A 27,552-nucleotide genomic window follows, 5' to 3' on the forward strand; every position below is an offset into this window, starting at 1 on the left:
GACTCTTTCCCTACGGCAGGTGACAGCAGTGGGACATATGCATGATCCCTTTCCAAGAAAGGAGCCCTTGGTCTGGAGATTCCAACATAGTTCCCCTTCAGTTTCTCTTGATGAAATGCTAAGAAGAGTGTCTTAATGAAAAGATTTCTAATTTTCCTGCTATCTTGACTTCCTGATCTGAAATTCCTGTATATGAAGGAATCCTCTCCTGGCCTTATTGGACTCAACTCAGCAGATGGAGAAACCAGGATCCTGTGCCTGTTTCAGCTGTCTAAAGTCTAAGCTCCTCAAAAAATGATTGCTATGGGGAGGCATCAGGAATAGGGTCTCACTGAAGTCACTCCCACTATTATGTCCCTGACTCCAGTGTCTGTGGAATCAAAGGACTGAACACCAATGTAGCTCTTTCCTTTTGCTTCCCTGAACTAACCTTCAACTGGAGATTTCAGCTGTGCCCAAAAGAATTCCTTCCTCTGAGCTCCCTGGAAATCTTACCCAGAACAAATTGAATACCCACTGTTGGGATAGCTAGACATGGGCCTAGGACAAAGCTGACTTGGAAAAGGGAGAGACAGACTATGCTTAAGTGGAGGGGATGAAGAGGCAGCAACAGAAGGTGGACTATGCTTATACTTGTAGCAAAGTCTAGCCTTGCCGACAGCCTGGGGCAAAGCTGGAAGGGCCTCAAAGAGATGAGAAAGCATATAGAAGCTGGTGAAGGTCATTTGGGAAGGGGCAGGCTGTAGGTGGAAAAGGAGACATCACAAAAGATTTCTATACTGAGTTTCTACCCTTTGCAAGGAGGCTAGGAGCAGACAGGCCAGAGATAACTGATAAATCAATCAGGGCCAGTGTTTTTGCTTGGACCACGTGGGTCATTGTCACAGCTAAACTTAGGTGCAATCAGCAAAGTGAATAATTGTGCCTTTAATCTACACCATCCTTGAAAATACACTTTCAACTTTCTTTCACAAACGGTACCCTGGATTACTGCTTCATTTTCTGGAAATGTCAGCTGGCACTGATTTTATGGGGCAGTAATAGACTTTACCTAAGAGTCTTCTCTTGGAAGAGGAGACGTCCCACGGAGGGAGGAGCCTGTTTCACTTCCCCTTCTCCCACCCCTAAACCCCTTTTAAATAATTTACAAAATCATCAGTCTCAGGTGCTTCTAGGTTTTGCACAGCTTGTTGTAAAGTTTAGATATGGTCAATATTTGGATTAAAATGGTTCCCAGATTTTTCTTCTTGAATTTTCCAGCTTTCTCCCTAAGTCTTATTAAGAAGATTCTTATTAGGGAAACAACTTGATAATCCTGATCTTTTCCTCTTTGGGGATGGGAAAACAATTTCTGATATTCCAAAAAAAAAAATAAGCCTCTTCCTGAGTATGGGAGTTGAGAGAAGCAGAAAGAAATGAAGTTGGCTGAAAAGGTTGCTAACTGGCATGGTGAACCCCAGTGCAACAGACCTGTTCTCACAAATTCCCCCCCCCTTTAGCACCCCCACCCCATTCCCTATTCCTGTAGTTTCCATTCATTCCTTTCCTTAATCTTTGACTAGCTGAGCCATAGGGACAGGCAGGGAACCTAGGCTCTCTTTCTCCCATTTATGATCAGGCCAAGAAGGAAAGCAGAAGGGAACATGTTAAGTCCACCAGAGGACAGTACAGAAGGTGCCACTCTCTCAAGGTTGTCAGCCATCCTCCCCTTCAAGATTCCTGAGATGGGCTCCTTGGGCATTTTGTATGTTTCTTTGTAGACCATGGAGAAAGAGAGCAGGAGTATAATAACCCCAGCTTCCTGGGATCCCCCAACAGGCATGCCAGACAAAGAGTGAGGGGAGAAATGCTTGGGAAATCTCCCAGAATGAACTCTGCAACCTTAATCAATGCTGCTATAAACATTGGAACGTCCTGCCCCTCCTGAGGAGCTCCTGGATCTGTCTCACTACCTCTCTTTCCTCTTATCATGGTCCTGGGGGTGGGGGGTCAGACAGCCTTAGCAAACTGAAGCCACCTTGATCACTGAATCCTAGAGTGGGAAGGGACCTCCGATGTAGTCTAGTTCAAGCAGGACCTGAAGCATCTCAAGGGATAGGGAACACATGACCTCAAGAGACAGCCCATTTAATTTCTGGGACGCTTTTAGGTGTTTTTCCTCCATAGGGCCAAAATTTACTTCTGCAGTCTCTACTTGTTGGTCTTACCTTTGTTTTCTGGGGCCAAGAAGAATGAGTCTACTCTCTCTTTGACATGAAGATTCTTCAAAGAGTTGAAGACAATGTCCATATTCTAAGTCAAGTTTCAAGCCAAACATCCCCAGGACTTTCCAATTTCTTTATCAGCCTGGCTGACCTCCTCTAGATGTGCTTCAGCTTGTCCATGTCCTTTCTCAAATATGGCACCCTAGACTGAACGTATTTTAGATTCTATTTTCTTATCAGGGCAGATTATAGCAAAACTATCATCTTCCATATTCTGGATACCATATAATATAGTCTAAAATCACATTATCTTTCTTTTTGGTTGCCATTTCACAGATCATCTCATATTACAGTTCACTAAAAACACTACATCCTTGTCATATGGACTGCTGTCCAGTAATGTGTCTCTCCTTCCCTCCTCCCCACCCTGACCTGGGCAGCTGATTTTTTAAAGCTCAAGCAGAACACTTCACACTTACACTTCTAAATTTCATTTTGTTAGTTTGTGGGCAGGAGGGTTGGTTGGGAGCTGAGCACTAGGGGCAATATGGAGTCTTCTATTGTGACGATTATAAACTAAGTATTTATTACACAGACATACTTTGAATTGGATGTTCTTTTGATTTCCTGGGAAGATGGTCCAACCAGATACGTATTGTCTTGGGGAGGTGGGTGGGTAATGTTGGGGATATTTCAATTCTATTGTGACGTTAACCTGTAAACATGAAAATATTTAAATTTTTAAAAAATATGACTTTGCTTGTTTATTTTTTGTGGTTTGGAAATTTCCCTATTATTGACTCTTCTAATAGGATAGCCTATACTCAGAAAGCAGTGGGTTGCTGCAAACCCAAACTTAAACCATATGGGTTGGGATCACCAGAGGAAAATGCTACAGACAGAGTCAAAGTATTACTAATAATAAGTATTACTACTTATAGTTGTTGAGAACAATCACTCATATCAGCTCCATTTCCCACATCTGTCATATAGATGTTGCAAGAATGCAGAGCACACTGAACTTGGGTTAGGTTTGAATCTCCCCTAAGATACAATCACTATCTTAAGGTTATTCACATATAAAATTAGAGATTTGGACCCCAGGCCCTTTAAGGTCCCTTTTCAGCTTTAAATCCATGATCCTATAACTTGGGAGCCCACATTTCAGCATGGATTCATGGTTTAGGTAGAAATTTAAATATCAAACTCACTGATATACCCTATGATCCTTATCAATTTAATATCCCAACACTGAGTTCAGAGATTAAATTCCAAACTGGCAATGCTTCCATTCCTAAGATAGTCACTCCCTCTATGAAATATGCAGGTGTGGGTCCTTCAGTCTCGAGTGTTGGTCCTATATCCCAGTGTGTTTTCCTCACTGCCGGTTTCGAGAGGTGGTCAAGATTTCTTCGTGATATGACTGCCTGGCATGCACATGACATTTCTTCCCAAGAACTGGAAGCACATAATTAACAGGACCGGTTAATCTCCATGCCTCACTTGGGGGGAGGGGAAGAATAAATACAGAAGATTCAATTCAACATTTATTCAGCATTTACTATATATTCAAGGTTGAGTGCTAGAGAGATAAAGTAATATCTTAATAACTTTCTAGGGTTCACCAAGAGTTGCTTATTCTCAGAAGGAAAAATTCTGAGGAAAAATATCTAAAAATGGAATATGTTAACTATCCATGAAAAATTTCATTTTTCTGAGGAGGAAACTGACTTGCTCTAGCTGGTAGGTGGGAAACGTGGTTGGCCCATTTATCACAGCTCCAGGATGCTGGTAAAAAAGAGCATGAAGTAACGTAAATGGTAAGGGGACAACCTCCGTGAAGTGAAATTCTTGTGTCCCATAGTTCTGGTAATAGGAATGGTTCTCACTGAGTTTTTGGAATAAAAATTTTGGGAACTACAGAAATCCTTTATTTATTCCTAAAGCAGAAAACTAGCTTTGGCACAAAAAGCTTAAGTGCCTAAATTTTTCAACGAATAAGCTTTTATTTTCTCTTCTTCCCTGCAATGAAAAAGATCTCATACCCTTATGACAAATCTCTAGTGTCAATTCAGACAAATCTTCACACCTGACCATGTCCAAAAACGTGTCTGATCTGTATCTTGAATTCATCCCCATGCAGAACTTGGGCAGCAGACTTCAGCTTCAGGTTTCTGGACTTGGGGTTGCTCATTGAACCGATTAGAGTCATCTTTAAGATATTACTATATAAATGGTGTTCCTGTGTCTGCTTGTTTCACTCTTCATCAGTTTAGACGGCCTCAGTTCCAGACTTCTTTGAATCTGATATCCCATTACATTCAGATACCATCATTTCCATCTGATGAGTAACCCCCCCCCCCCCAGTTTCCAGTTCTACACACTACAAAAAAGAACTGGTATTATTTTTGAACATAGGGATCTTTTCTGCTTTTTGATTTCTTTCAGATATAGGCCTAATGGTGGTATCATGGGGTCAAAGTTACTTTTAAAAGGGAATAAGGAAATAAACAAAAATTTAGTAAGCTCTTACTATGTAGCAGGAACTTAAAACAACCTTAAGGGAGATGTAGGGGCTACATTTTTTAGAGGAGGAAATCAAGGCAAACAGGGTTAAGTGACTTACCCAGTGTCCCACAGCTAGTGTCCGAGGCTGGCTTTGAACTTGGGTTTTCCTCACTTCAGGCCTGGGACTCTGACCATTGGGACACCAGCTGCCCCCAAACTAGACTGCATTTGGGAAAGAAAGAAGTGAAGAAGCAGTTAATTACCTCATGTGACATCAACGTGCTGAGAAGTTTACAAATTTTTTCTCATTCGTTCCTCCCTATTCTAAGGGGGAGGGAGAGGTTATTATTATCCCCAGTTTTCAGTTGAGGAAACTGAGGCAGACAGAAGTAGGGTGAATGGCCTATGGTCACCCAGCTAGGATGTGACTGGGGTGAGATTTGAACTCTGGTCTTCTTGACTTCAGGCCCAGCAATCTCTCCATTTCTAAACCCTGATGCCACCGTGTCTATTTTAGGAGCTAGAAAGTGATGATGGGGTTAGCAAGACAAGGTGAGCAGGGTCCAGGATGGACACTACCATCCTCTTCCCTTTCTGTACCTCATGTGACATCACTGTGCTGAGAACTTTACAAATTTTTTTCTCATTCGTTCCTCCCTATTATTCTAAGGGGGAGGGAGAGGTTATTATTATCCCCAGTTTTCAGTTGAGGAAACTGAGGCAGACAGAAGTAGGGTGAATGGCCTATGGTCACCCAGCTAGGATGTGACTGGGGTGAGATTTGAACTCTGGTCTTGACTTCAGGCCCAGCAATCTCTCCATTTCTAAACCCTGATGCCACCGTGTCCATTTTAGGAGCTAGAAAGTGATAATGGGGTTAGCAAGACAAGGTGAGCAGGGTCCGGGATGGACACTACCATCCTCTTCCCTTTCTGTCTGTCCTGTTCTTCCTGGGGACTGGCATGAGGGGAGTTGGAAGAGAACTTGGGTCCTGGGCCCCACTGCAGAGTGTGGGGCTCTTTGGCAGGAACCTGCCCCTTTCTTTTTTAATCCATCAAGTGAACCAGGGCCATAACTTTTCTAGAAAAGTTCTAAAGCAGTTCCTGGGGTCCCCCTTAAGAAGCTGGGGGAGGGAGGCTGCAGGGGCTTCCTCGGGAGGCTCTCCATGGAATTGTCCACCAGGTGGCAGCAGACATCACCAAAGGGTTTCCAGGGCCCTGGGGACCTCCTGTTAAAGCTCCTTGAGCCTAGGGTTGGCTGCTGGGGAGGGGCAGGTTTTCCTCTTCTTCCCAGGAGATCCTTCCATAGCCACATATTTTTTCCTACCCCTCTTCCACACATTGCAGGAATTGATCCCCATCTGGCTTTTCACAGCCTTGACCATGACTTTGACTTAAAAATCTGAGCACCCGGCTCCACCTTCTTTTCCAGAATTATAGCACATTGTACTCTTCAGTACAGAGAGCTGGCCTTTTCACTGTTCCAGGAACTCATCGTGCCATCTCACGGCATGAATGACTTCCTCCTCCTCCTCCTCCCTGCCTCTTCCTAGTCCTAGTTTGCTTGCAAGCCCATGCCTTTGCCCAACCCCGCAGCTGCTAATGCCTCCCCTCTGAAATCACTTTTTGTGTATTCTTATAGGGGTGCAGGCTGTTTTCCCCAATGGGATACAGACTCCTTGAGGAGAAACAGATGCACTAGCCCTGTCCTCAGCATATAATCAGCATTCAACCAACACCACGTGCAAAACACTATGCTAGGAGTTGAGAGGGATACAAGTATATATTAAAAAAAAAAAGCGTGGTCTATGCCATTTATTCATTAAATATTTATTATTTTATACAATGATATGCTACAGTCTTAGCAACAGAAAGTACTTTAAGTCCCTATAAGAAATACAAGTGTTATGAGAGTTCAGGGAACGGAAGAGATCGCTTCCTTGGGGGGGGAGGGGGCAAATGCATACATGCCTACAATGAATCATTTGATCCTTCCTGGTTCCCAGTTCCTCTTCTCCTTATGAGAAGTTTCCTTTCTCTTTTACTTCCTCCTCATCAAGGGTAAATTAAAATAATAGTAACAAAAGCAATTTGTTTTTAGCTTATTTTGAGGGATTCCCAAAGTTCAATTTGGAAAATAGTATGGGTAATGAAGGATGTTTGTCTCTGAATTACCCTCCCCAAGAATAGCATTCATCTTTCAGAAACAAGTCGCTCCACTTAGTCTTGCCTAATTCAATCTGGTTGTCAGATAACAAGCATAAAGAGGAGAACAAAAACCCCAAACCAAAACAAACCAGAAAACTTGTGCCAAAGTGAAGGGTGAATTCATATGGAAGCACTACAAACAAGGATCTCCCTATAAATTTCTCTAACCCAGCCAGCCCAAGGCTGTAGAATGATCAAGCTAGTTGGTTATTAGTCTCTCGGAAAATAGATACCTTTTAAGTACTCTGGCTCTAGCCCAAATTCATCTTCTGCAATACTGAAAAAGCTCCTTTTTGAATCTATCCCTACCACGTCACTCTTTCATGTTTGATATGCTAGGAGAAAGCCAAAGTTTTCTCTTAAAAAAAAATTCACATAAAGGGTTATTTCTGGCAATGGGCATTCTTAAAAATTAAGGTAGAATTTTCAAAATCCTGAGGAAATCTGGGCATGGGGAGGGGACAAAGCCTAGGTTTCTCCTTAGGCTTTGACTTGGGCTTTAACTTGACTCCTCCCCAAGAAGCCCAAACTTGTTCCCTTTATTCCAGTGAAATGCACAGTAAATACCCAGTTTTGCCTTGGTTATCCTTGGGGTGTGGGTAGAGCTGTGTCCACTTCAGAAACACTCCCCTTACACTTGTCAGATGTTTATCTGAAAGGAAGGGTAAGGAGAAGAGGAGGAAGCCAAGGAAGTTAAAGCCTATGTGGCAGGGTCCCACAAAGATCTGCCCCTTTGTCCCTGAAGCAACACAGATTCATAGGAAAGAGATTGCAATTTCCAGATATGATTTTCATGCCACTCTTTTCCTGTGGGGTCTCAACATGGTCATTGTGCTGAACTCCAAGCTGGCAGGGGTCCTGGACCTTCCAGGAAAAGGGATTTCTTCCTGCAGTTGCTGTTGCATTGTCATCAGTGACACCTGGGGAGGGAAGAACACACTGCAAAAAATAGAGGGCCTGGCTACTGTGTTTCTGGCTTTCCTCTCCCCACAGGCTGCTGGGCCATGGCCCCTTCACCTGGACTGAGGCCGAGCACTGGCTCTGTTGTACAGGCAATATATCAAGGCCTTCCCCCCATTTGGGTTCCCCAACAAATCTCGCTCTGCTGAGAAAGCAGCAAAGCCTCAGAGAAGGAGGAACAAGAACCACAGTTATGATGAATCCTTCCTTTTCAAGTAAATCTCCAAGGACTACATGAGGTTATTGATGCCTGTGCTTGGTACATTCACACAAACTAAAGCACGACCAGGGAGAAAAGAGAAGTTCTCAGAGGAAAAAAGGGAAATGGGACATTGAAGAGAAAAACCAATATACTCAGTAATGAAAGCAGAGGCCCACAAAGCTGGCCACCCTTGAATGGAATGACCTGTCCACATGAAAGGCCAGAATTCTTGTAAACAGTAACCCTTTATCAGACCATTAACCTAATCCTATCGGGCTCTTATCACTGGGTCAACAGACCTTTATCTGGCATTCCATCCATCCCAAGCTGCCCTTTCACCAATAGGAAGTAAGGCACAGAGGTGAACTCACATGCTCCAGATCACATAGCAACCAACAAGCGGAAGGAGAGAGCTGGTGCTCAGACCCCCAACAGCTAACCTGGGCTCATCAATGCTTAAACTTGACCTGAAGCTTAGAGAGAGCTCCACACAAATTGTCCTCTAAATCCGTTCTTGTTGGAGCTGGATTTCGGCACTGCTCTGGGGAAATGCCATACCTCCTAGGAGGGGATCAAGCCTGGCCTGAAGAAGTGTTAAGTGGTGTAGAATTTCTGCTGGAAGCTTTTCTTTGCTGTAAGATCCAGGAATTCTATTAGCTTCCAAACCATAATCTCTCCAGGTCATAGAGTAGTTCAGTATAATTTCATAGTTATCTACTGAGCAGTTTTGATTGTGCTCAGAAGTGGAAGAGACGTAGGATATGGAGCCTGTTCACAAGGAACCTTCCCCTTGGGAAGAAAAGACACAGAAAAAAGTGCTGTGAGTTGTGAATGTGTAAATATAGTGTGTGTTGATGTAAATATAAGTATCAGAGAAGCAATGATTGTGGGATAGATTGGTTGAGAGGGAGGGAATTTGAAATGAAGTTGAAAAATGGGTAGGTTTTAGAGAAATGGGGGGGGGGGGGAATGACGGAACAACAAACTTCTTTAAAGGTTCCTGCCTAGTGCTACTTGACACACTTTAAAAAGAACTAGTCTTTTGTTTTTTCCAAACCTAGTCCACTGCCCAGACTTAGTCACCAAGCATTTACTAAGAATCAGTTATGAGGTGGGTGCTGATGCTGGGCTAAACCAAGGGAAGAGACTTGCCCTCTAGGGCTCTATGCTCAGTAAGGGAGGCCCCTCAGCCCAACTGGTCCACCAAAGCCACGTATAAAGTAAATGGAAGGTGATGGCAGAGGGGAAGGCAGGGGCGGCTGAAGAAAGGGCTGCTGCAGAAGTCAGGGTTTGAGCAGAGATGGGCCCAGAGCATTCCAGGTCTGGAGGCCCCACAGCCCTGGGGTTGCTGGATTGTGGTCTGAGGAAGGAAATCAGGTATATGAAGCCTAGAAAGGTAGACAGAGACCAGGCTGGGAGAGGACTTTACAGGAGTCAATGCAATTTAGAGAGGAAGGGGACAAGTGGGAGAATGGGTACAAATAATTCAAATTTGTTTCACTCTTAAGTCACAGTAAAATGGAAAGGATGAGACCTTTCTATCTTCATCCCTTGTGGAAGCCTGGCAGCAGCACCAAAGTCTAGTGGGAATCCTTCATTCCAGACTTTCTTAAGGGATAGGATTCTTCTGGTATGACAAAAGATTATTCTCATTTGTGACCTGAGTTGCTATTGAATGTTATGGGACTATCCCAGAAAATCTACAAATCTAGTAAAAAATGACTCCCTTCTGGGATAACACAAATCAGCAAAATGGAATGTAGAACATGTAAAGAGAAAAGTATTGGAGAGGAAGGAATGATGACAAAGTGGGACCTGAAGGAAAGGACAGTAGTGGAAGCCCAGATGAGACACTGAATGTATAAAGCAGAGAAGTGGAGGGGAGAAGTGAGTGGTTTCAAAGCCTGGGTGTTGGGACACTTTGCAGATGTCTCCACCTTTTCAGTTTTCTATTAGCTCTAATAACCCTCCAAAAGAGAAGGACAGAATGGGAGCATAAAGAGTGCTGAGTCTGGAGGACCAAACTTGTTCTACTACTCACACATGCCAGCTGTATGCTCCAAGTGACACCAGAAGCTGCAGAGAAGGTGTTGTGTTGATAAATTCCTCAACCTAGAGATTCTCTACCTGGATAACATCAGAGGTCTAGTTTCAAGGGGAAAAGAAAGGTGTCAGACCAGAGTAGGAACTTAGAGAGAGGCAGCACTGCCTATGGAATGAGGTTTGGACTTAGCTGCTTCTCCTTTGGGGTCTGTGAGGGGCCTTGGGGGCTGCACCTGGAACACAAGGAACAAGTGGGTTGGGATGGCTGCTACTAAACATTTTTTTTGAGATCTCCTGGCTTTACTTGTTGAACTGCAAGGGTTAGTCAGTTAGTGAATAAGCATTTATTAATAATGTTTGTCCTTCATTCCCACAGAAGACCATGACATCAGGGAGGTGATGCCATGACAAGCAAATGACTTGGATTTGAGTGGGGCGGGACTGTACTAAATCACCAGCCTCACTTTCTTCTCCAACATCTGGATCCAGTGACCATAAATGAATCAAGATAACATGGAGATGGCCCTGGTTGTGAGGTAGTCAGGGTGAAGTGACCTGTCCAAGTTCACACAGCTAGTGGATTCACACTCCCTTCCTCCTGACTCCAAAGTCGGTGCTCTATCCAGTGTACCATGTGGCAGCTTCCATGATAAGTGTTGGGAATACAAAGAAAAGCAAAACAGTTCCTGTTTTCACAGAGCTCCCAGTCTAATGGGGAGGTAACATGAAAATGATCGTGTACAAACAGATATATTTAGGATAAATTGGAGTTAATCAGCCAAGGGAAGGCATTAGCATGAAGGGAAATCAAGAAAGGTTTCTAGGTGATGGAATTTTATCCAGGACCTGAAGGAAGCCAGGGAAGCCTGCTGGTGGAGATGAAGAGGGAGAGAATTACAAATATGGGTATAATTAGTGAAAATGCTCAGAGTTGGTAGGTGTAGTATCTTGTATAAGGATCTGTGAGGAGGCCAGTGCTGGTGGACCCCAGAGTTCATGAGGGGTGAAGTATAAGAAAGCTGGAAAAGTAGGAGCGGGGCAGGGTGTAAAGAGTTTTGAATGCCAAATAGAGGATTTTAGATTAGATTCTACAGGTGAAAGTTGGCCATTGGGGAGGTGATATGTCAAAAGAGAAAGTGGTTATATATGAGAGATATTATGAGGGTAAAAACAACAGGATTTTGGAACTGATTGGACATGGGGCTTAAAGTGAGGATGATAGTGTCCCCTTAGCTATGCATAGGGAAGTTTACAGCACCCCATCACTGAGATCCAATTCACACACATGTCATGGCATCACCTCCCTCGTATCATTGTCTTCTTCAAGAATAAGGCCAAACAGCAATAAGTTTAGAGAAATTTAGAAGGAGGAGGGTTTCAGAGGACAGATTAAGTTCTATTTTTGGACACATTGAAAAATGCTTTTGGGGGCAATACAGAACTCTTATAGATTCTATTGCAAGGAAACACCATGACAGAATCAATATTCTAGGAAGACTGAATTGGAAGGAGAGAGGAATGGAGACAAGACCAAGTGAAAAGTCATTGCAAAAGAGATCTTTGATGTAAATTCCGAGGCACAAGAAATGTGCTCTGGTTACACTGCTAAGGAGGTGGCCAGATTTTTAAAGCTGTCTCTTCTTTCCACACCCAGATACTCATTATCTTACCACCCACAAAGGCCTCCTCACCTGTAGAATTTGGGCCCATCAGTCAGAACTGGTATTGCTCTGTGGCTTTGCTGGGTTTGCATCCCCTTTTCTTTCCAAAAGCATCTTCAGCCTTTTGGCAGCCCACAAGCTGCTGGTAAAGTGGGTGGGGAGGGAATGCAGCAATGAAGCCTGGCCTGCCAATGAGAGGATTTGATTACCAAGATGTCTCTTCTGGGTAGGGCCGCTTCACTCTACACACTGCCTAGTCTGAAGGAAGCCGCCTCCACATCAAGCCTTTAGCAAGACATTTTAAGCCTAGAATCTTATGACCAGATTCAGTTTCTTTTACTGTGGTTTAACAATAGTTCTTTCTCCTGCAAGTATGAAAAAGCTTAGTTAGTAATATGGCATTGATCTTTTTTTTTTTTCAAGAGGGCTTTTGTGCTCTGGCAGTTTGTGAAAGTTTTAGAAGTGAATGAGCTACAAGTCAGGGAAAGATGGTTCCAGTTTTTCTTTGGTAAATTGTTTCCATTTTCACTTTTCTGAAAGAGGCAGAAATTTAAGCAAATGCTGTGATTTGGCTGCTGTTCAATCCTCTCCTATGGGGTGAAGGGTTTTCTGTTTACTAGCCACTTGATTTCATCTGTGATCAACCAGCATATAGTTACATAGGGATCAAAAGCCCTTGGCTCGCCCCAAGTAATACATGGTGACTTAACCCAGCTGCAGTATTGTTTTTCTCCAGGATAATGTTGGTCTAGTTCTTCTTTACTGTTTGCACTGATGGCCTCTAGAACCACCCTGGGTGCTTTAACATGTTTGCTTTGCTCTGTGTAAATAAATTCTTTTTTCAAGCCTCTAGCACTTGACCCTTCCCTAACTGAAGTTAATGTCATTTTGGAATCAGACATTTACACAAATTACCTAGTTTATATTCTATTCTCAGCATTATATCATTATTCATTTCCCATATTTTTATCTATTTGTATTCATTTGTATGAATTATTTGCTTAATAGAATATAAGCTCTTTTGACTTTTGTTGTTGTAGTATCTAACACAGAGCCTGACATACAGTAGGTATTTTTGAAGGTTACATTATTTCCACAATTTCTATTATAAAATTGTTTTTTTTTTAAATTCTTATAAAGTTACCTGTAATATTATTTAGTATGGCAAATATGGTCTCAGTAGATGATCACAGGACTACACATTAGCTTCTCTGACTCATGATATTTTTTGTTTTAACCATTTTAAAAATATACAAATGTTGAGACTAGATTCCTTCCAAAGAATTTGAGTAATTCAGGTTCCTTTTGGATTTAATCATATAATCTTCAATTCGTACTCTCATTTATGGACAGCCTTCTGTAATATTTAAAAAATATGACATTGAAAGTGTTCAAACTTGATTTTCTTTTTCCATCTCTTGCAGCCTTTCTGTGCTCCTAATGGTTTATCCTAGCTTTAAGATATAAAAATCACTGATTTTTAATAAACTTAATATTCCTAAAAATAAGAGCAGTTAGGTGATGCAATGGATAGTGTCCTGGCCCTAGTGATCTACCTCCAGACACTCAGTAGCTTTGTGACCCTGGGCAAGGTAACTCATTTTCCCCATCTGTAAAATGAGCTGTAGGAATTGATATACCATGCCTCTATCTCTGCCAAGAAAACCCCAAATGGGGTCACAAATAGTTGGGCATGACTAAAAATTAATAAGCAAGAAATTCCTAAAAATAAAAGGTATGCTGAAAATTCATCAGATTTCTGCATAAAAATGTCTTATGTTCTATGACAAGCACTGAAGTTTGGGGAACTAGGAAGTAGAAATAGGTGACTCTTCAATAATAAACAGGAGTGCCCATAAAAGTAAATAAACTGCTGCGGATATAGACATAAAGAATCTCAGCAATTGCAAAAATCTTGGTTTATTGAGAATTAGGAAATTAGTGCTCAGTGATCATGTATCTATACACAGGACTGGGTGTTTTTTATTTTAGAATGGTGAAAAGAAAATTTACCTGTGCTTATAATTTTAATTTTTCTGTAAAACAGAGTTTATATCACTGTGAAAATTCTTAAAAGAATAAATATCTCTTGTTCAAATAAACAGTCAGCTGAATATTAGCCAACCTTTCTCTTTGGTTCTAAAGTGGATAGACTTTGTACAAAGTAGAATAATGTAGTGTCATGAAAAACAGCAATAATGCAAAGTGTCAATTATAGTCTTCAGTATACCTAGGAATAATGATTGTATTTGACTTGTTTTAATACCTAAATTTCCTAGGACATAAACCATGAGTTTGTAAAATTCTTGGGGAGCTCATTTAGTCCATCTCCCTGCTTCCAATCTTCTTTTCTGAAAAAGGCATTTCATTGTTTTACTCGGGAAACTAATGTCCCAATTGGTTCTTAAGGCAAAATTCTACTTTATCTCTAAACAACACAGATTTTGTTCTTCTCAAGTCACCTCCCTTGTGATGCTGGAGATTGCTAACTCTGATTTTCTGAAAAACTGAAGAAGCTATGGAAATAATCACATTAACTTCTATAACAAACTTATGCAACTACTGTCATTTTTTGGGGGTTTTTTTGCAAGGCAATGGGGTTGTGACTTGACCAAAGTCACACAGCTAGTTAATTATTAAGTGTCTGAGGTCAAATTTGAACTCAGGTCCTCCTGATTCCGGGGCTTGTGCTCTGACCACTGCCACCTAGCTGCCCCATCATAGACTTAAATAAAATGTGTCTGGCTTTTAGGGGAGGTACTTCAAATCCAAATATTACATCTAGATTATCACCAATTGAGTCACTGAGACTATGTTTGATGAAAATATTATTAGAAATAATATTACTCCCTATGTCTTAGCTTTCCTAGTCACTTAAACGTGTTCATATAAAAAAATAGCAGTTACCCACCTGCAAGAATTATGGTGTGCCATAGTATTTGCCAAAGGATCACAAGGTCACTGTCATCCAAGTAACACTATTTATATAAATGGCATTCTGTTGGAATTTAACAGAGGGAGAAAACTTGTGACCCCAGTGGGATACCTTGGATATCATCTTCCTTGTTTTTTGGAGGGGGGGGGTCTTAAGGACATCTTGTTCTTCAATTTAATTCAACAAGTAAATTCACTGCTGGGAAGAACCAAAAAAATAAAGAAAAACTGTTCTCAATTGTATTAATATTCCAACTGGACACATTGTTTAACTTCTCAATGACATTTTCACAGTATAAAATGAACTCATCCCTCAAATCTCTAAAAAAAAATATTGCTCTGCCTCCTCCACAGCCTTGAGAATGGCAATTTTCAAGTCCACAGTAATATCAGTTTTCTAATCTTTATCTAGAAACCACAGCTGTAACATATCCTTGGACTCTAACACTCCAAGCTAGGCTTGTGAGCTTCCCTTGTGTTCTCATTCCTTCTCACCTCTCTTCCCCTCCTCATGGGTCACCCCACAGCCTCTTCAGCTCCATTCTCCTAGCTGCTGAGTGAGGACAGTGGCCTGGACTGTTTCAAGGTCTGGTTCAGTATGAACTCCCTCCTTTGCTAAAAGAAACTTTGTTCCTCTCTTAACAGTCAGTTTGTGGTCAGGTTATTTTGGAAGATGGGGGCTGGAATACAGGGTCAGGTTTGGAGGTGATCACAACAGGTTCCCTGACTGAAGTTTAGCTACTTTATGCATCTTATACCTTATTCGAGTTAGGAACAAGAGTCATGTTATACATACACTTTATAAAATACATCAAGCCCTTTACAAGAACATTGACACCACCACCACACACCAGTGATTGTGGTGGGGAGCTATTTCTCTTTATTCGTGTTTCTATTTTCAGCTAAGGTAATGGTTTAAGGAGGTGATTTTTTTCTTTCATTTTTTAAACATTTTAAAAAATAGCATAAATTTTATATACAAATATAGCAATAGAATCAGAATGAACAAATCTCCTAGAAAGGGGAGAGGGAGGAGAGAAACAAGAACGATGCCATCATCACCACAAAGGCAAAAGTGTTTCTCTATACTGAGTCAAGACAAGACAGTGCCAAGTAGAACTTTGCATGTAGGAGGAGTTTAATATTTACCATATTTAGATGAATTACTAGTAAGGAGCTTTAGAATTGTTAAGTTTCAATTAGGAGGCTATGTCAATGGGAAGAGAAGATGAGGCTAGAAAAACTTTTGACATTACACAGTAGCTGCCAACCCCTAGCTACTATGCCAACAGATTAAATCAAGATGCTAACCAAAGTAATTATTTTAGCATAAAATTATTCAATTTCACTGTTTTTTCTAGCACTCTAGGAATCAGACAGAGTGGTCATTGAATAGATTTCATCTTTCTCAAAGAGTTGCAAAGGCAAAGCAGAGAGCCAGGGAAGATTTCTTGAGGTGAATAACAAATATTTAAAAAGAAACAAATAAACAAAACAAAACTGATCCCTGGCTACTTAAAGCTCCACTGAGGTTTTACCCTGATTGGTTTTCATTTTTGAGGTTACTTTGTATGGAGGGTCTAGACTGTAAGAGACTTGTGATTTTTTTCTTTCTGTGATTTTCCAGTTCTGCTATTTTAGTGAGTGCTCTGCTCCCTCCCATGGCTCCTAGTTTTTCTAGACTGTGAAAAAAGATCGATTTGTTTCTATTTGGTATAGACAAATTATACATAAAAATAATGTACTTCAAAGGCAGATGGATGGTTAAATGTATTTATCAATAGTAAAATAAAAATTTTGTGCAAAGACTACTAACCAAGTTTGAAAGTAACTGGTTTGGAGTCTTGGTACATGCAGTTAAGCTACTTTCACAGCCCATAGTAGTACCTGAAGTTCTTTCATTGCAACAATGAATGCCTGAGAATGACAATAATGCCTGAGAATCACATTCTTTTAGGCACTGACACCAAGCATCTCCCTCTGCTATGGAAGCAGAATCAGAGACTAAAAGAGCATAAAGAAAAACAAACAGAGAAGGTAGAAATCCAGGAAAGATCGAGATAACTGCACTGAATCATTTTCTTGCAAGTTTGGAGATGAGATCTTTCCACTCTGCCCGCTTCCTCGTGATATACGTAGGCGTGAGATGCTGGAGCCGAGTCTCTGGCTGTCCCTTAAAGAAGCCCTGACACAAGGCCTCTGCGTTACAGATTACGTACATTCCACAATCATAGCTGTTTTGTTGAGCAGGGGTTTTCTCTTCCACAAATGTTACTTTGTCCCCTCTTTTTCCCAAAAAGGTCTCCAGTTTCCCGGCTACCTGTCTTGCATGGACAGAGTTGCTTCTGCTATGGGAATCAAAATGGGAAAATCTGTTTTTGTCTTGGAAATAAACCAACAAACTCCAGTGAGTTCCCCCAGCTGCTTCATTGGAGTTATTATTGATGGGTAAGAATACAATTCGTTTGAGGGGCAAATCAAGGGGCTGAAGGAACATGGTTATTTCCTCTGGGTTGGTGGTACATTTGATGAACTGAGTGACTTCTGGGCTGATGAAACACACTTGATCTGAGCCGTCTTGGAACTGGTCACTAGCAAAGTACTCAAATGCAAATCCAATTATATGGTCATTAAGCCAGCTGGGAGGATCCAGCAGTGAGACATCAGATTCCCGTAGTAAACTGTCCATGTAACTCAAAACAACAGGGTCCATTCTGCACAGAGACCAACTGGAAACAAACGCCAAGAGCTGAAGCAAAGGGTAAAAGACAATATTTACTGATGTATATCCTGAATAAAGAGAGAAAAACCAAATCATACTTGTAGGGAGTTTGGAAGAACTTGGACTTGGACAAATAACCTGTATTTTAGATCTTATTCTATCACTACCTAGGTATTTTGAGCTCCAGCTTTTTTATCACTTAAAAAAACTCAAATTAGAAATACCATGAGCTGCTCTCCCAAAAACTCACAAGGCTGTGAGACTTAGAATGACATAGTTTATCATCTGCTATAAACCCTAAAAAGCTATGTAAACCTTGGTTATTTTTACAACTATCCCTATTTTATAGATGAGAAATTGAGATTATAAGGGGGCTACAGATATTCTTATCCTTTTTTTAAAAGATAAGGAAATGAAAGCTCAGTTAAGCGCTATGCTGACATTCACAAATCTTGTCTAAGTTTGAGGCAGGATTCAAACACATTTGACTCCAAACTCCAAAAGTGTTGTTATTTTTACTCCAAAACATATGCTAGTTCTACTATTTATTACTTATATCACCTTGGGTAAATCACTTAACAGTGGGCTTCAATCGCCTCTTCTTCCAGTGAGAGGGCTGGATGAGATGATATCTGAAGATCCCCTCTAGCTCTCAGGTCTAACTGTGTTATATTCCCTCTCCAAAAAAAACCCCAAAAAAACCCTTGCTTAGGAATTAATTTTTAGGCTGCTAAGAAGTGATAGTCTTTCTAATACTTCTTCACAGAGTTGTTGTGAAGAAAGTGTTTTATAAACCTTAAAAGTTCAATTGTATACCAAAATGAGCTATCTACATTTAATGTCAGATAATGCTTCAGCAAATAAAGAAAAATACAATCAGAAAAGTTTATATTTAACTTTGCCTCAAAAGGAGGAAAAAAAGGTGAAAAGTTAAGTACTGATTTTACTGTACTTTCTTGTTTTGGGGTGGTAAAGAGAATGATCATTTTAGATAGTATAATTGAGTAGCTACTGAAGTAGACTAGCTCCTTGGAAATACTTGAATTGAGTTAAGAATCAAATCTATTACAGTATTTTATACTTGTCACTAGACACCAGAGTACTCACTCCAAAAGGAACTCTTTGTTCTCTCCCCAAATAGGGAAAATACTATTAGAGGAAACATCAATATGTTGTCAAATGTATACAAACCAAGCAGTTCTGAATAGTACTGGATTTACAGTATCTTCTGTACTCTACAAATAAATGAATCCAATAATAAATTTTTTTTTAGATTTTTCAAGGCAATGGGGTTAAGTGGCTTGCCCAAGGCCACACAGCAAGGTAATTATTAAGTGTCTGAGGCCGGATTTGAACCCAGGTACTCCTGACGCCAGAGCCGGTGCTCTATCCACTGCGCCACCTAGCTGCCCCCCAATAATAAATTCTTAATGATTTTACAGAAGCCTCTTTGACAATCAAAGCTTAATAAAAGAATGAATCTAGGGGCGGCTAGGTGGCGCAGTGGATAGAGCACCGGCTCTGGCGTCAGGAGTACCTGGGTTCAAATCCGGCCTCAGACACTTAATAATTACCTAGCTGTGTGGCCTTGGGCAAGCCACTTAACCCCATTTGCCTTGCAAAAACCTAAAAAAAAAAAAAGAATGAATCTAATTATTTGTAAGGATATGTAATGTAAAATTCCTCATTTCAGTGGAGTTAATATAAAGTACAAAAGAGTCAAAAAATTAAGTGTTTGCTAATTTTTAAAGGACTAATTAATTTGATGCAAGTAGCTTTTAGATTACTAGTTAACCATAGGATTTAAAAAAGCACTGAACTAGGCTAAGGAACTAGACATTAGCTAGCTAAAGAGCAAGTCATTTAAATTTTCTGTTTATAAGTGGCAGAATTGCACTGGATGATCCTGAAGAATTTTCTGGCTGCAAATTCTGTTGCTTCTAGGTCTAAACCGTCATGTAATGCTTGCATTGTAGGTATTGAATAATTGTTAAAAAAAATGAATGAATTAATGTTTAAGAAGTGGTGGTTAGATGTTACTTGAGGAAATGGTTCCTATTGCAAAGTTTGTTAATGATTTTCAGACCTAGTTATAGCATGCTGTGTTTGTTGTTCAGTCATTTTTTCAGTTATTTCTGACTCTTGGTGAACCAATTTGGGGTTTTCTTGGCAAAGATACTGGAATGGTTTGCCATTTCCTTCTCCAGCTCATTTTACAGATGAAGAACTTGACAAATAGGACCATATCAACTTGCCCAGGGTTACAAAGCTAGTGTCTGAAGTCAGATTTGGACTCAGTATGATGAATCTTCTCAACTCATCTATCGAAATGCTCCTTGGAATATGGTTTAAAGTCATAAGGAGAATACTGCAAATAAACTGGAGCAAAGTAGTAGAATCTAGTGTGATCAAGTGAGATATGCATTTTCTTGGAAATATGTGGAAAATGGGCTTATGGCTGTCAGGAGAGGAAAACATCAGTATCATTGGCTTTAATAAATAAAGCTTCACTAAGAAAGTCCAGTTCCTATTACAATTTATTATTTTATATATATATAAAACTTAAAAGTCATTCATGTGTAGATATGTATATATACACATATGCACACATACTTTTAAAAAGGAATGAGTTTATATATAAATAAAAGATTTATAGAATCAATTTAAATAAAATATATAATAAATCACTTAAAAGTGTCTCCTATATCTAGTTACACAGCCTTTCTATACAAACATACAGAAGAGGCTGTTTTTACATATTCATATACATTTTACATTAATTACACAAATTTATATATTCCATAAGTCATAAATCTTATATATTCACATACAGATATGTAAAACAGCCTAATTATGATGCATTTTAAGACATCAAACAAGAAGCAGCAGCTCTGCTGAACATAAATGCCTAAGAGATCCTGTTTTTCAAATAGTCTTTGGCTGTTGAACTGAGTAAGGCTTAAATGTAATTGCTCAGAAAATATCCTAACTGCAAGTGATGCTCACTGTAACATGATACTATAATTGCCAGTAACATGATTTCCTATATTTAATCAAGGCTTAAGTGCTGGCTGTGCATTAGTGGTCAAGTCATTTATTGGAGCTAATGACAATTTTGTCTCTGTGATGCTCAAGTCTGAAAGTATAATCTGGCATTATCAGTTAAGAATTTTAACATAATCTCATTTTGAATCTACCTTAGATTTTTATTTGAAATCAAGTAGCCCAAACTTCCACCTAACATATGAAGCCTACAAGATGGTCATCCAGGCTCTGGGCCTGACCACTTTCAGGGATGCTATCTTCTGTTTTGATATGCAGCCTACTTCCCTAATTATACCCCATCTAGAATGTACTGTCAGTTCTGGGAGTCACATTTTACGAACACTGCTAAGTGGGAGAGTGAGCAGTGGAGAACAAGTAGGATAGGACGAGCCAGGAGTGCATGCTCTGTGAGAACTGATTCAAAGCACTGGCCATGTTTAGCCTGAAGAAGAGATTATAGAAGACCAGAGGAAGTAGACATGACATCTATTTTCAAGAATATGAGGAGTTATGCTGAAGAAGGATTAGCCTTGATATCAGAAAAATTTTCTAAACAATCAGAAGAGCTTGCAAAAAAAGGGAGGCAGTGGCATCCCTCCTCACAAGAGCGTTCAAGTCAAAACCCAAGCCCAAAGCTGAGAAAATGCTAGGGAGTCAAAACCAAAAGTGAAGATAGGGGGCAAGTAGGTGATGCAGTGGATAGAGCACCAGCTCTGGAGTCAAATGTGACCTCAGACAGTAAATGCTTAGCTGTGTGACCTTGGCCAAGTCACTTAACCCCCCACTGCCTTAAAATAAAATTTAAAAAAAAATGAAGACAGTCCTTGTCCTCAAAGAGTGCATGCTCTAATGGGGATGTTTAGGAGGCGATCTATTCAGATATAAGTTAGAAGATTTTTCTTCTAATTTTGGGGAACAATTAATTGCTACAAAGTTCTTCCCAATTCACTGACAGAATATTTCAAGGTTATGCCTTACATTGATTACTATGTGATTTCCTTAGCAATCTCATGACATGAATAATGTATCAACCCCTGGGAGTAAAAATTGTGTGTATTATCTTCGGTTTAAAGATGTGGAAACAAGCTCAGAGTTAAAGTGACTTGCCTGAGGTACCACAGCTGGACCCCAGGCCTTCTGAAGCCTTGTACTCTTTCCATTACACAATTCATATTCCTTGGAATAGTCCCCACCCAACAATGGCTCTAGTTCTGTTCTCTGGAGCTACACAGTAAATTTAATCCCTTTTCCATATGACAGCCTTTCAAATAACAAGAGATGAAAAATATTTAAAATAGATAACATATGCAGAGCTGCTGCGAATTTCCACATCAAGATGGCCTAATGCGGACAACTGGTAGAATATTCTGTTTCAATGCATTTGCATCTGAAGTGCCTGATCCATAATTGATGTTGAATAAATGATTGTTAAATTCAATTTATTAGCTGAATTGAATAAATGCTTATTGAATTTATTTGCTGAATGAAATATAAATTTTATCTTTTTCCATTCAGATTCTTTATTAAATTACTGTGTTCCTCCATGTGGAAAGCCAAACTCCAAATCAATCTAACAATCATTAAATTGGTGCTAAGAAACTTGTCTTTTTAAAAAACCTACTGCAAGTACCTTGTCTTTCTAACTTTCAAGGTAGTTAGTCTTTCTTAAGTATTTCCTCCCTCTCATTAGCAGTTACTTAATCCCTATACCTCAACTGATTTAAATTCTACTTATATCTGCTGTTTTAAAAAATGACTTGATTACCAAGATATATATTTGATCACAATTCAATTATGATATAAAGTCGATACCACAAGTGATTTTTCAGAGAACCAATTAAATTTCTTTTCACCCAATAGACTTCTTATAAGAATTCAGCAGTACTGGTAAAACAAAATAAAATTCTGCAAAACAAAAAAACCTGAAGTAACAGTAAGAAGTTAGACAGTAAAGAATGGCTATATAGGATCAAAGCAAAAAAACAAAGAACTACACAAAAGAAACAATGGTTTCTGTCAACCCAAGCTGAGGAGCCTATGTTTAAAAAAAATCATTTTACAGCTCAATATTGGTTTGGAAATTAAGGCAGATCTGTACTTGTAATGTTGGCTAAAGTGAAAGTAATAAAAAAGTGAAATAGAAACTCAAAATCAAGAGTATACATTTTCACTTAGTTATGACTGTAAAGGTGTCCATATGGTTTGGTGACTTAGAAAATTTGTGTGAAACACTGCTGATTTTCTCATTGCTCTCAACAGATTATATTTTTGTAGATTGGGCTCAATTTGGGTAAGCATTTAAAGGTCAGGAAGACAATAATCCTCTCTCTTTTTAACTTATTAATGCTCAATATTGCTTACAGTGATAGGCACTATAGAAATGTATTGATAAATGAACAATTTTTGATTAAAAAAGCAATTATAATATACCACTAAAATACTAATTTAAATTTGGTTAACCAGCTTATATCTTAATAGTTTCATGGCAGCATAAATAGAAATTTTTTCAAAAAGAAAATTCAGATATTTTTATTTTTTTAAAATATTTTCTGCACTAACCCTAAATTCCAGGAACCTTTCTAAAAACTGCATTTGAAAAGAGTCATTTTAAGGATATTTAAGAGCAAGAGAGATGGAATTTGGAGTCAAAAAGACTTAAGATTTCAATCCTTGCATGGTTGTTTACTTAGGAAAAACACAATTTCTCCAGGTCTTGGTTTCTCCATTTTTAAGATAGGAGCACTGAACAAAAAGATCCCCCATGGTCCTCTCAGTTCCAAATCCAAAGAGAATTATCAAACGAAGCTTCAAAGAAGTTGAGAGATTGGTCCATGGTCACATAGCTGGGAAGTACACTATCACCGCACTGGCTTTATTTTCTAAAATCATGAAATTATTTTTTCTGAAAACTACCTTAGCAAATCAAAAGCTAATAACTCAGCAGAAGGCTGGGATTTCATGAACAGTTCATTTGTATTCAGTATTGTTTGCTATGCAAATCTTATTCATAAAAATCTTGAAAATTGTTCTTTTAAAAATGTTAAACATTTTCCTCTTAAAGCTAATTTATGTTCTGTTAATTCTTTCATAGATTGCATATACACTGTTATGTCTTCTACCTATCCAATTTTGAGATTTCAAGCTAATTAGGTTTTACTTTTTATCTACTTTTTATCTATCTACATGGCTGACAGCCTTTGATTAAATAGAACACTTCCTTTCATGTCTTTAGCTTTTTAAAAAAAATGAGACTGTTTTTCCAATAAAATTTGAGTTCAATGAAACAAATATAATGAACATTTTCCTCTAATAATTGACCAAGGCTGTTAATATAAACTGGTTAGTTAAGCAATGTTCTTTTTATTTCTTCATCTTCAACTCAGAGGGCAGGAAAAGTTATCAAATTCAGTGTTTGAAAAGGTAAAGACCTATTTATAATAATCTCATGAAAGCACTTATTTATTCATTGGCCATCAGGCAATATTAGGTTTAGGATCAAAAAATTGTCCTGTGGATTGATGCTTTTATAAGTATCCACAAGATGATTCAGCACTTTATTAGACAAACAGCACCAAGATAAAATTCTTTCAGAAAAGATTTTCTCCAATACATATTTTTTTAAAGCTTTTCAACTGCCAAGTTGAAATATCTTTTCTTTTAATTATAAGATATGGAGAAAAGGTGGATTAATTCATTCCAATGTCTTCAGCTGCTGCATAAAGCTAGACTTCTATAATCTGAAACTACACCACTACAACCACTTTGATTTTTAATGAATTCTTTTGAGCAACAATAATGGGGCATACAAAACAGCCAGCCACTTGAGGCACCTGGAATAGAGGCAGTGAACTCTCCTTAGAAACTGAGCTAACAAAAGCAGATTTGTGGTACTGTGATATTCAAAACCTAATTTGATGATTATATTATAAAAGGGCAGAAAGAATAAAAGGCTTGTAGTTGAAAAAAAAAGGCAACCTACATTTGTCAAAACATTTTATGTGTGACAATTTTAAAAATGTTGAAGTTTGGGTTGAAATAGAAACTTTATTTAAAAAAAGTTTTGACAGACATCTTTATAACATTCATCTCAACTTGGGAAATCTTTTATCAGTAAGTTTAAACTGCTACAACCCATTTGAGGATAAGATTTAGAGTTGGAATAGAAAGTATTTTGCTCTCTTGCTTCCCCATTTACCACATCAGCCTCAATATTTCAGTTGGGAACAACTGGCTTGGAGGATATGGCAAGTTCTCAGGGGCTCCATACTTGTCCACTCCCTGGTGTGAAAACTCCTTCTGCGTTAATCATCAGCCATCACTTATAAATTTAGAGTTACCTGGGAGTACTAAGAGGTGAGGAGACTTGACCTGGTTGATACTTTGGCTCTTCTAAGTCCAGGGTTCACTATCCTGAAAGATATCTATATAACATACCTAAGTACTGAGAATAAAACATTTAAGAAACAGCTTTGTGGTATATTTTTCATATTTACACTCAGTAGAGATTTTAAAAATATTTATTTTTCCTCACTGTAAAAATAATCTCTTCTAATATAAATTGTTGGGAATAATTTGGGCAGTGTCTTAGTGAACTTTAGAAGGCAATATTCCAGCCTAAAAACTCATTGTCGTTTTCATGTATGAAGCAACAGGGTTTTAAATTTTTTTTTTACAGAAACTCATAGTTATTCAATTTAAAATTCCTAGCTTGTTAAAAGGTTCCTTAAGAGTTCATCTAATCTACATCAACTTTAATCAAGGGAAATCATCATGAACACACTTTCTTCAGCAACAAGCATGATTATTTTAAATAGCTGATATTTATTATTACCACGGCATTCCTATGGTAGTGGAGGGATCACAGCCATCGGGCTAGGTAGCCAAGGTAAGGAGGAGGGTCCCCATCTCACAGATAACACACACACTCCGAGAGCTCGAGCCACATGACCAGGACGCACAGGATGGATGCGGCTGTAGTCCAAGTGCTCCATAAATGTAGCTCAAGTCCTCCAGTAGTTCATACTCCACGAAATAATGTGGAACAATCAAGTGACACATGCACCTGGGGAATGCCACAAAGATGGGGGCTACAAATGTCTCAAGAGTTTGGTCTGATGTCGGCCTTACACTCCCGGGAGCCGAGGCCTGGATGGGGTCTCCCCTACCTGGGGAGAGATGGGCTGGTCCCCGTAGCCCCGGCGTCCACCAGCGCCTCGGGGCTCAGCCCTGGGACCCGCCTAACCCTCACCTGCTCTCCCCTCCCCCTAGCAGATTAGGTAGGTCGGGTCGTCGTAAAGCGAGGGCAGAGGCCGTAAACCCCAACCGGACTCCCCTCTCCCTGTTGTGAGGTAGAAAGTTTGACGTCATCAAGTGGCCTAGTAACGGAGCGGGAGGGGGGGGGAACCCATCAAAACACTTAGAGCCGGGAAGCGGCGGCGTGGAGGCGGAGTGAGCCACGCTCGCTCGCTCGCGATTCGGTGAGGAGAGGCTGGGCGTGCTCAGGGAGGCTCGGGACGGGCCAGAGGGGGTGTGGGAGGGGTGAGGGGGCCGGTCCAGGGGCCTGGGAGGGAGGGGCTGAGGAGAAATTGATTTAAAAAAAAAAACTTCAAAGCCTCCCAAAGTGGAAAATGAATGACAGGAAGTTGTTTAATGATAGTGGAGATCATAGGTTGAATTATTCTAATGAGGCACCAGGCTAAATAAAAGAGTTCGGCTTTCTTCAGCCTTGCGGGGGGGGGGGGGGGGCAGCCCCAAAGAGGAAGATGAGGAACAGCTGCTCTGCTCTTCCTAAATCCTCAGAGCTGGTCAGAGCCTGGAAGTTGCCGGCCAGGTCTAGGCTGAGGAAGATACAAAGTTGCATTCCGCCCCGGGAGACGGGCTTGGGGACAGGAGTCGCTGACAAAGTTACAAAGTTACCTTCCTCTGAGACACCCGGGCAAGATCCCGGGCTTGGGGAACAGTGGTCACTGCCAAGATACAAAGTTACCTTCTCTCTGAGACACCCGGGCAAGATCCCGGGGCTTGGGGGACAGTGGTCACTGAAAAAGATACAAAGTTGCCTTCTCTCTGAGACACCCGGGCAAGATCCCGGGCTTGGGGGACAGTGGTCACTGAAAAAGATACAAAGTTGCCTTCTCTCTGGGACACCCGGGCAAGATCCCGGGCTTGGGGGACAGTGGTCACTGAAAAAGATACAAAGTTGCCTTCTCTCTGAGACACCCGGGCAAGATCCCGGGCTTGGGGGACAGTGGTCACTGACAAAGATACAAAGTTGCCTTCTCCCTGGGACACGGGCACGATCCCGGGGCTTGGGGAACAGTAGTCCCTAGGCGGAGGCATCAAGACTCCGGCGGCTCTAAGCTTGGGAACGGGGCGCCGGGACTTCGGGGAATTTCACAGAAAAGTCTCAAGCTCGATTTGCCAAGGGAGTTGCCCAGTTATTGCGGGGAGAGAAATCTCAAGAAGTCACTGCTTTAACAGGTAGAGTTGGGGTGAGGGTGCACCTGGAGAAGGGGGGGTCCCTGACTTTGGCACAGGACTCGTGAGGAAAGCTTTGGAGGAAGTGGAAGCGCCGAGTGCCCGGCTGGGGTGTGTGGCCCACCCACGTGCGGCGGCAAGCACGGACTGGGGGAAGGGTCGACGCCTCGGGGCGCTCTGCCCTCCCCCACCTCCAGGATTTGGGGCCCCTTCTCTACACCGACTCCGACGCGGGGTTTCGGTGTCACGGCCTCTGCTTCCCCGTGAGGGCCCGGGCGCGGGCACAGTGTCTCCGGGCCCTGGAGCCCGGGGAGCCGCGGCCTGGTGGATGATGTCTTCCAGCCTCAGAACAGAAGCGGGCCGCCTCCCCCCGGCCCATGCCGGCTACTCCCGCCCTCCTCTTACCTGGCTCGGGCTTGCCCCCCGGGACGTGCCTCCGTTTTGGCTCGCGCCGACCCCTCACCTACCCCCCCTCCAATCGGTTGGGTCGCTCGGGATGCCGTAAAGCGAGGGCTGCCGTCGTAAATCCAGGTCGGCCTCCCCTCCCGCCTTTGTGACGTAAGCTTCTGACGCCATCCGAGACGCCTGG

The 27,552-nt window shown here is 40.8% G+C and overlaps 2 protein-coding genes across 15 annotated transcripts in view; one reads left to right on the plus strand and one right to left on the minus strand.

The window, feature by feature from the left end:
• GRAMD2A (GRAM domain containing 2A) overlaps nt 1-2,942 on the plus strand; it is a 79,638-nt gene extending 76,696 nt beyond the window's left edge. For both annotated transcript variants that reach the window (XM_074233045.1, XM_074233046.1), the window contains exon 13: nt 20-2,942. In XM_074233045.1, coding sequence (XP_074089146.1) covers nt 20-23 — 4 coding nt within the window. In that variant the 3' untranslated portion in view covers nt 24-2,942. The remainder of the gene's footprint in view (nt 1-19) is intronic.
• LOC141521000 (sentrin-specific protease 8-like) lies at nt 1,502-27,545 on the minus strand. 13 transcript variants are annotated; one of them, XM_074233049.1, is made up of 6 exons: nt 25,318-25,847; nt 14,697-17,468; nt 11,816-11,970; nt 7,487-7,839; nt 4,831-4,934; nt 1,503-3,662 (listed from the first exon to the last, which is right to left on the minus strand). In XM_074233049.1, exon 2 carries the CDS (start codon nt 17,430-17,432, stop codon nt 16,794-16,796), a length of 639 nt encoding a protein of 212 aa, XP_074089150.1. In that variant the 5' UTR covers nt 17,433-17,468; nt 25,318-25,847; the 3' UTR covers nt 1,503-3,662; nt 4,831-4,934; nt 7,487-7,839; nt 11,816-11,970; nt 14,697-16,793. The 13 variants fall into 13 exon arrangements, with proteins under 13 accessions (XP_074089149.1, XP_074089151.1, XP_074089150.1 ...); XM_074233048.1 differs by having other exon boundaries at nt 1,502-4,934; XM_074233054.1 differs by lacking the exons at nt 1,503-3,662; nt 4,831-4,934 and adding an exon at nt 27,369-27,545 and having other exon boundaries at nt 6,521-7,839; nt 25,318-25,548.
• Between the last annotated feature and the right edge of the window lie 7 nt (nt 27,546-27,552).

The sequence above is a fragment of the Macrotis lagotis genome, chromosome 4 (assembly GCF_037893015.1).
Source record: "Macrotis lagotis isolate mMagLag1 chromosome 4, bilby.v1.9.chrom.fasta, whole genome shotgun sequence".
NCBI classification, from domain to species: Eukaryota; Metazoa; Chordata; class Mammalia; order Peramelemorphia; family Peramelidae; genus Macrotis; species Macrotis lagotis.

Coding starts and splice junctions, on each gene's coding strand:
- LOC141521000 (XM_074233050.1), bottom strand. CDS start 17,432: ATGGACCCTGTTGTTTTGAGTTACATGGACAGTTTACTACGGGAATCT.